The sequence below is a fragment of the Bos indicus x Bos taurus genome, chromosome 9, assembly GCF_003369695.1.
Source record: "Bos indicus x Bos taurus breed Angus x Brahman F1 hybrid chromosome 9, Bos_hybrid_MaternalHap_v2.0, whole genome shotgun sequence".
Lineage (NCBI taxonomy): Eukaryota > Metazoa > Chordata > Mammalia > Artiodactyla > Bovidae > Bos > Bos indicus x Bos taurus.
The window spans coordinates 45,360,039-45,368,701 of NC_040084.1; the positions used below are offsets into that span (position 1 = coordinate 45,360,039).

General features: G+C 35.7%; 1 protein-coding gene across 7 annotated transcripts in view; it reads left to right on the plus strand.

The window, feature by feature from the left end:
• The window catches only part of HACE1 (HECT domain and ankyrin repeat containing E3 ubiquitin protein ligase 1), a 118,346-nt gene extending 116,567 nt beyond the window's left edge, over positions 1-1,779 (plus strand). For 6 of the 7 annotated variants that reach the window (XM_027551322.1, XM_027551326.1, XM_027551327.1 and 3 more), the window contains 2 exons: positions 52-165; positions 964-1,779. In XM_027551322.1, the coding sequence (XP_027407123.1) occupies positions 52-165; positions 964-1,127 (278 nt within the window). In that variant the 3' untranslated portion in view covers positions 1,128-1,779. The remainder of the gene's footprint in view (positions 1-51; positions 166-963) is intronic. The other variant, XM_027551323.1, reaches the window with a different exon arrangement.
• Positions 1,780-8,663: the final 6,884 nt, after the last annotated feature.

Below are 8,663 nucleotides of genomic sequence, written 5' to 3' on the forward strand. Positions count from 1 at the left end.
TTTCAAAGATTTTTCTTGCATGGGTACAACTTACTAGATATGAACTCTTAGTTCCAGGGTCCCACATGGTGGATTTGCTAATATCATGGGTGGAAGTGGATTGCAAAACTTCACAATTGCTGCTGTGCCATATACTCCAAATCTTCTACCTACTTCAAGCACATGGTATGTTAAATTGGTTTATTTAAATGCACTGTGAATTTCTGATTAGTTTTAAATGATCAAAGGTCTGACTGCTTATTGCTTCATTGAGAGGAAAATCTCAGCAGTGATCTCTGTTCATTTTGTAATCACTGATAAATAAAGAACTATATAGTAATAGTTTCTTGCCTTCCGCTTTGTAGGTAGGAAAATGTTTGAGTAAACTACCTACTTATATTCTGTGTGTGCATGAGTGCTAAGTTGCTTCAGTTGTGTCTGACTCTTTGCGACCATATGAACTGTAGCCTGCCAGGCTTCTTTGTCCATAGGATTTTCCAGGCAAGAATACTGGAGTCAGTTGGCTTGCTCTCCTCCAGGGGATCTTCCCAACCCAGGGACCAAACCCATGTCTCTTATGTCGCCTGCATTGGCAGGTGGGTTCTTTACCACTCGCGTGACCTGGGAAGCCCCACCTATACTCTAATTGAATACATATAATTCAAATATCACTAAAGTTACACTGTCATAAGTATCACTGAGTTACACTATCATTTCAAACTTAATTGCCCTATTGCTTATTTATTTTAGACTGGAGGGAACTTATTTTGGTCTGGTAATTTGCATACTAAAGGAAACTGCAGTGCAGCAGGGTTTGGTGTTTTTTTTTTTCCTTTTTAAATACTACTTCAGGGTTTTCCAATTTGAATGCAAATTTGAGAGGGTGGTTTTATGTTAATTTTGAGTAGTGTTTTCACTTCTAGACAAAACAATAAAATATTTCAGAGCTTTCCTATTTAATAGTGGTATATTTTTCTTTTAAAGCATCAACATGCTCAAGTTACCTGAATACCCAAGCAAAGAAATACTCAAGGACAGGCTTCTTGTGGCACTACATTGTGGCAGCTATGGTTACACAATGGCATAATGAAGTCTGGAAAATTCTTCTGACTGCTGATGAGCAATTCAGAGTGGCAGAAGTAATTTAGGAAACTGTCAACAGAAAAGCAGCCCAAATGCAGCCCATAGGCGGGGCTGATGTTTAAAATTCATAAAGGATCAGGTTTTCTTTTTTTCTCTCTCACTTTCCCTTTTATATTTTCTCAGTTTGTGATACAATTAGAAAATATAAAATCACAGTAGTCTTCATTTCAAAAATGGTAATTGAAAATAATAGAAACTGTCCTTTTTCACATTTCTTTAATCTTATCCAAGAGTGTGTTAAGGCAGCATCCTATTCTACATTCCACATCTCCTATGTAACTATGTTAAAAAGGTGTTGTCACTTTATTTTTCTATATAATAAATTGTATTAGGATATCCAGCCTGGTATGTCCTATTGCATGTAAAGTCCGTTTATATTTTGGAAAACTACTGTATAGAATGGGTTAATTTACATTGTATATAAAGCCACAAATATGTATTTTCCCATATTGAATCTATATTGCAATGATGTTTTTTAGCTTTTCAGTATTTTAATATGTAAAGTTTAGACTGATGTGATAATAAACAGCTGATGATATGACATCTGATTTATATATTAAAGCTTTTTCTGTATTGTATGAATTATTGTCTCAAAGTTATTCTTATGTTTTGTTTTAATTATATTTAGATAAAATTAAAATATGATATTTTACCATGTTTCTTTTCATTACTGTGGTTTTATCTGTGAACTCTAATGTCACATTTGAAAACATAATTCAGTGTGCAGATTACAATTTAAGTATGTAATTCTTCCTTAAATTTGCTTTTTATGATTAAAATGTTGAATTCAAGTGATATATACCTAATATAGAGCATTGGATTTTTAAATTTTAGGTTGGGCTAATCAGTTTTCTTTTGAAAAGACACATTTGAATAGTTACAGCATACCTTTTAGCGGGGAAGCAGGCACACTCCGACATTCAAAAATATTAATGGAGGAATTTGTAGTGTTTGGGGGCAGGAGGAGAAGGAGACAACAGAGGATGAGATGGCTGGATGGCATCACTGACTCGATGGACGTGAGTTTGAGTGGACTCTGGGAGTTGGTGATGGACAGGAGGCCTGGCGTGCTGCGATTCATGGGGTTGCAAAGAGTCAGACACAACTGAGCGACTGAACTGAACTGAACTGATGGCCTTGCCTCTGGAAACTAAAAATAGACTATCCGGTGGCATCATTATTGGTAAAATGACTCTTATATGCATATTTTCTCATATATATGCAAATACAGCAGCTACTGTAGTTGTCAGTGACAAATATAGACAATGTATATATCAATATAGACAAAATGTATATACGTGTATATAGGCTTATATGTTGAAAGCTTTGCTTTGCTAAGTTATAAAACTTCTTTAATATGTGTTTTTGGTCCTCTTCCATTACTGTTGGTTTTTTTAATGTTAAGAAAACATCTTTCAACAGATTACATTAGAAACAAGGCAATTTCTTAAAATTACTAGTAGCTCTAAAATTAGGATTCAGATGCTTTTAATGAAGCTAGTAGTTTTTAAAACGTTGGGTTTTGAAAATTTTGTACAAGAGGTCATTGCCTTCTAACTTCAAATAGGTTATTTAATATTATGTTGCTTACAATTTTAGTATTTATAAGCATTTATTTCTGTTTTTTATAGTCATACATTGGCTTTGTCAGGCTGGTCCTTTTTCAGGTATTTATGGAGAGGAGATAATAGAACATTTAAAATCTCATGGTTTTATATCCATGAATTTGAATATTTTTATCTAGAGCTAGCAATTTTATGGTTTGTTCTTTAACATTATCTTTAGTTTCTAAACTTTAAGAATTTAGTTAATACAAAAAGATTTTGTATGGATTAAAATTCCTATTTAAACTAGAGGCAGCAGGTCTCTATTCTGTTCCCACAGTTTCTTCTGTAAGTAGATGAATATGTTGAATGCAAGTATAAAAAAGTGATTAGAGATTTTCTTCCCCTTTGGGTAAAAGATTACACTAATAGGAAAATAACTCTTACAACATGTGGGAGTTTCATATGAGGAAGAAAACAGAGAAATACAGCATTTTACAGAAATGAAGCTAGAAGGCAAAGGAGCATATTGTAGGAAACTGACTAATGAAAATATCTGGGTAAGAGTAATATTATTGATATTATAATCATTATATCTATAATATTAACTTGAAATAAGTCTAATTAAAGTTATTTGAGAGGATAGTGACCACATAGTTAATAAAAACCATCTTCTAATTCATCTAAAAACAAAAGGTAATATAATCTCATGAAATCTCTGCTAAGCACAGCCAGTTGTGGTGATGTCTTTGTTGGCTTTGGTGGCAGAATGATAGCTTTAAACATAGGTTATGTGTTAGAGGCTCACAGATAATTCCCACTCACACATGTGTTTTGTTTGTCATGCCAGTTCTAAATGTTGAATAAGTTGTCAACATTTTAAAAAATCAGGAGATTTCACTTAGAAGTCCGTATTTTTGACTTTTGAGAAATCAGATAATTTAACGTTGGGCAGACATTCCCTAGAAGGCATTATTAGTAGTCTGGAATTGAGTAAAAGTCACTTCTTGGAATGCTGAACATGGTCTCCAGTTTGCCATTTTCTTACCCCAACCTGCTTCACTATTTTCCTGGACATTGATGGCATTGGAGTTTGCTTTAAAAAAAAAAAATTGTGTTGATTAGAAATGTTCTCTTGGAGTATAAAATGAAACAAATTCTTTGGAAGGCAATTTGGCAGTATCAGACTTTTAAAATGTACACAAGTCTTTGACTCAACAGTTCTACATCTAAGACTTAATCTGTGGATATACTTATACACATATATAACATATTTGTACAAGAATGTTCACTGAAGACTTGTTCATTATAGAGAAAAATGGAAATAAATATCAGTAAGGGGTTGCTAATTGTGTTATATCTATACCAATAGAATATTAATTCACATTTACAAAGAATGAAATGGATGTGTACATCTGATACGTAAATGTTTCTTAAGTTCATTAAATGAAATAAGATGTATCAAAGTGCTGTTAATATTAGTGTGTAAATACCATATATATATAGGGTTATAGGCAAGAAAAGTTTCTGGGCCAGAGACATGCTATATCTGGGAAAGGATAAGATGGGATGAAGACTTTTTCACTATATAAAGTTTTTATCCTGTTTGTCTAAATCACAGTTCAGTTCAGCTGCTCAGTTGTGTCTGACTCTGCGACCCCATGGACTACAGCACACCAGGCCTCCCTGTCCATCACCAACTCCTGGAGCTTACTCAACTCATGTTCATAGAGTCGATGATGCCATCCAACCATCTCATCCTCTGTTGCCCACTTTTCCTCCTGCCTTCAATCTTTCCCAGCATCAGGGTCTTTTCAAATGAGTCAGTTCTTTGCATCAGGTGGCCAAAGTATTGGAGTTTCAGCTTCAGCATTAGTCCTTCCAATGAATATTCAGGACTGATTTCCTTTAAGATGGACTGGTTGGATCTTGCAGTCCAAGGGACTCTCAAGAGACTTCTCCAACACCACAGTTCAAAAGCCTCAATTCTTTGGCACTCAGCTTGCTTTATAGTCCAACTCTCACATCCATACATGACTACTGGAAAAACCATAGCTTTGACTAGATGGACCTTTGTTGGTAAAATAATGTCTCTGCTTTTTAATATGCTGTCTAGGTTGGTCATAGCTTTTCTTCCAGGGAGCAAGCATCTAAATCACAAGCCTGTGTTATTTTCTATATGATATATGTATTACATGTTCAGTATCCTAAATCAAGAGAAATCTCAGTAGTAGGTTTTATTGAATTTATAAAATGCCACAGCAATAGTGATAAATACTATTTTAATAATCACAAAACATTTTATAAAAGATTATCCTAATTAAATTATTTTCCTAACAAAGTCTAAGAAAGGAATGCCTCCTTGCCCACAAAGCTCTGTTTCCATGTTGCCTGATAAACAGCCCTGTTTATAGCTCTCTTAAATTCTATTAATTAAAAATGTATTTGAATTTACACCTCCCCATCCCAATTTTTGTTTTTTTTTAAATAACAGAAGTGGTACTTATTTATTATGGTAAAATATAGAAAGTATGGATTATTGTAGACTAGAAAAAGCACTAAATTATACTGCCCAATAATTTGTATTTTCTTCTAATCTTTCTCATGCATTTTTCCCATAGTTGAGTTCATAAAGGACATAGCATTTAGTATCTTTTTTATTTATTCATCATTTATATTAAGCTTTTCCTATGTTATTGCAGCTTATTTGTAAACTTTTTAAAAATGATGGCACAATGTTCTGTCATATAGATGTTTCATAATTTACTTGACCAGATCTGTAAAAAAATTAACACATTTCTAATATTTTTTGCTTTTATAAATAAATAATAGGTGGCTTCCAGGAGTAAGTAACATTTTCTGGGTTATTTGTTGAAACGTTTAAGTAGAAATGTTCGTCACTTGCTCCATAGTTGTGGAATTACTGTTGGAAGGCTCAGGAACGGGCTGTTGGAACAGAGAACCCTTAAGTAGGATGATAGGATTGTCCCAAAAGCACAATTAGGGCTGTGTACCCTCCCAGAGTGTGAAAGGGTTAGAAAGAGCTAGAAGGCTGTGACAAAGGTAAATTAGTTTTAATAATTGCTTCCTTCCAGTCTTCTCCCCAAGAATAGGGAAGGAAATTCATCTTGTATGTGACACAAAACCCAGTCTCAGGATCTGGAACTTAAGCATTTAATGTTATATAGTTCAGCTACATCAAGGGTCACTTACGTGCTTATGTGTTAAACTAGAAACCTAGCTTCCATTTATAAGACTTCCCAGACATGGACTCACGGTTTTTTTGGAGTGCAAACCTTTTGTCAATTGGAGAATGTGTCATAGCTGTCTTTGTGAGTGGGCATTTAGCTAATATCAAAATTTTGGTTATTTTCACCACAAAATTTAGGCATATCCATCACTGCAGATGGTGACTGCAGCCATGAAATTAAAAGATGCTTACTCCTTGGAAGGAAAGTTATGACCAACCTAGATAGAATATTCAGAAGCAGAGACATTACTTTGCCAACAAAGGTTTGTCTAGTCAAGGCTATGGTTTTTCCTGTGGTCATGTATGGATGTGAGAGTTGGACTGTGAAGAAGGCTGAGTGCTGAAGAATTGATGCTTTTGAACTGTGGTGTTGGAGAAGACTCTTGAGAGTCCCTTGGACTGCAAGGAGATCCAACCAGTCCATTCTGAAAGAGATCAGCCCTGGGATTTCTTTGGAAGGAATGATGCTAAAGCTGAAACTCCAGTACTCTGGCCACCTCATATGAAGAGTTGACTCATTGGAAAAGACTGTGATGCTGGGAGGGATTAGGGGCAGGAGGAGAAGGGGACGACAGAGGATGAGATGGCTGGATGGCATCACTGACTCAATGGACGTGAGTCTGAGTGAACTCCGGGAGTTGGTGATGGACAGGGAGGCCTGGCGTGCTGCGATTCATGGGGTCGCAAAGAGTCGGACACGACTGAGCGACTGAACTGAACTGAACTGATGTGTACTTATAGTCACAATTGCTTTTTCTGTGAAACATGCTCTGTTTCCTATATACTTCCACACTTGTTAGGCAACAAAACATACTTTTAAGGTTAACACTAGTAACATAAATCCCAACTTTGTGGTTTGATTTAAGATAGTTTAATGTGGACAAGATTTCTGTTAGAATGTCTATTGTGAAATTCTTAGGTCTTGGATTGTGGTTACCTGACTATTTGTCTGGTGTAAATTGACATAAATTTGTTTATTTAATTTATAACCAGTCCTTTCATTTTGGAGAAGGCAATGGCACCCCACTCCAGTGCTCTTGCCTGGAAAATCCTATGGATGGAGGAGCCTGGAAGGCTGCAGTCCATGGGGTCGCTAAGAGTCGGACACAACTGAGCGACTTCACTTTCACTTTTCATTTTCATGCATTGGAGAAGGAAATGGCAACCCACTCCAGTGTTCTTGCCTGGAGAATCCCAGGGACGGGGGAGCCTGGTGGGCTGCCATCTATGGGGTCGCACAGAGTCAGACACGACTGAAGAGACTCAGCAGCAGCAGCAGTCCTTTCATTTTACAGATGAGAAAATTAGAGACTGGAGAGGTGATGACTTCCTTAAGCCTTCATGGCTACTTAATCAAGCTAGAATTTAGAACTTAGATTTTCTGATTTTTAGTCCAGTAGGTTTTCTTTTACTCCATGCTGTCTCTTTATGTCATAACTGCATTATAAAAAGACTCTTAGAAAAACACCTGCAGCCTACCAATAGTCATGTAAGACAAGCCTGTTGGGAAACTATAACTTAATAAGCTGATAGTTAAGAGTGATTAATTGGACTGTATTTCTTCTCTCCTACTGTGCCACAATAAGCGAGGGTGGATATTTTACCATCTCAAGATGAAAAAGAACAGATGTATTGTCAGATCGTAGATCATGGGTAGTCATTAACTTTTATTATCTTTATAAAAGTGTTCAATTTCAAGCATACTTGGTGCTTGGAAAGACATTGTGCATCTAATGTTGCAAAACCATTAAAACCATAAACTGAGAATATAATGACTATAATGGTATATTCGTGTGAGTGAATCGAGTCTAGCTGAGTGAAATGGAGGGGAAGAAGTCCTAGGTGGGTGCTGGTTATATGGTTAGTGGAGAAAACTTTTCAAAACAATTCAACAAATTCCCTTAAATGCCTTCTATGTATTCAGCACTGGTTTAGGGACAGTGACCAGGTCACTCCCCTCAAAGAAAATAAAATGAAGTTGGGTAGATAGATGGAAGGCCTACTTGGCGAGGGGTTTTAAAACTGTGGCATGTGGCATATGATAAGGGTAAAAACCAGTTACAGAAAGTATTAGTGAGGAGAAGAGATTCATATAGACTTGAGTGTCCAAGACAGCTTTAAGCATCTGGTCTAGTTGAATTGTCAAATTGCCCTCTAGATTTGGAGACAAATGATTAGCCTGTTGATTGAGCAAATAGGTGAAAATGTTAAACATGATAAACTTAGAGTGAAATAAAACTAATGTGTGCTAGTCAGTGAGTTTTTCTAAAGTTTTTCATTATTGTATTGGCTTGCTCAGTTCTGTGTTCTGATTATTCATTGAGAATTCTGATCTGGTGGCTTCATGATTTGAAGGCTATTGTGTCTGGCTGTCTATGTTTTTCTGAGAAGAGTGGCAATATCTAACTTTTTGAAAAGCTTATTGTAAAAGTGGGAAAGAGTTCTTAAAGTGGTGTATTTGGCTGTATATGTATATGTATTGGCTGTATATGGCCATATTTGGCTGTATTGGTGTATATGGCTATACAGTATTCAAGTAAAATTAATATTGTCATTCAAATTCCAAATTTCTAAAACAGTATGGAGGTTCCTCAGAAAATTAAACATAGAGTTACCATATGATCCACCAGTTCCAGTTCTGAATAGTTATCTGAAGGAAATGAAAATACTTGAAAAGAAATCTGCACCTCCATGTTCTTCTGCAGCATTATTTACAGTAGCCATGATATGGTTGCATAAGTGTCCAT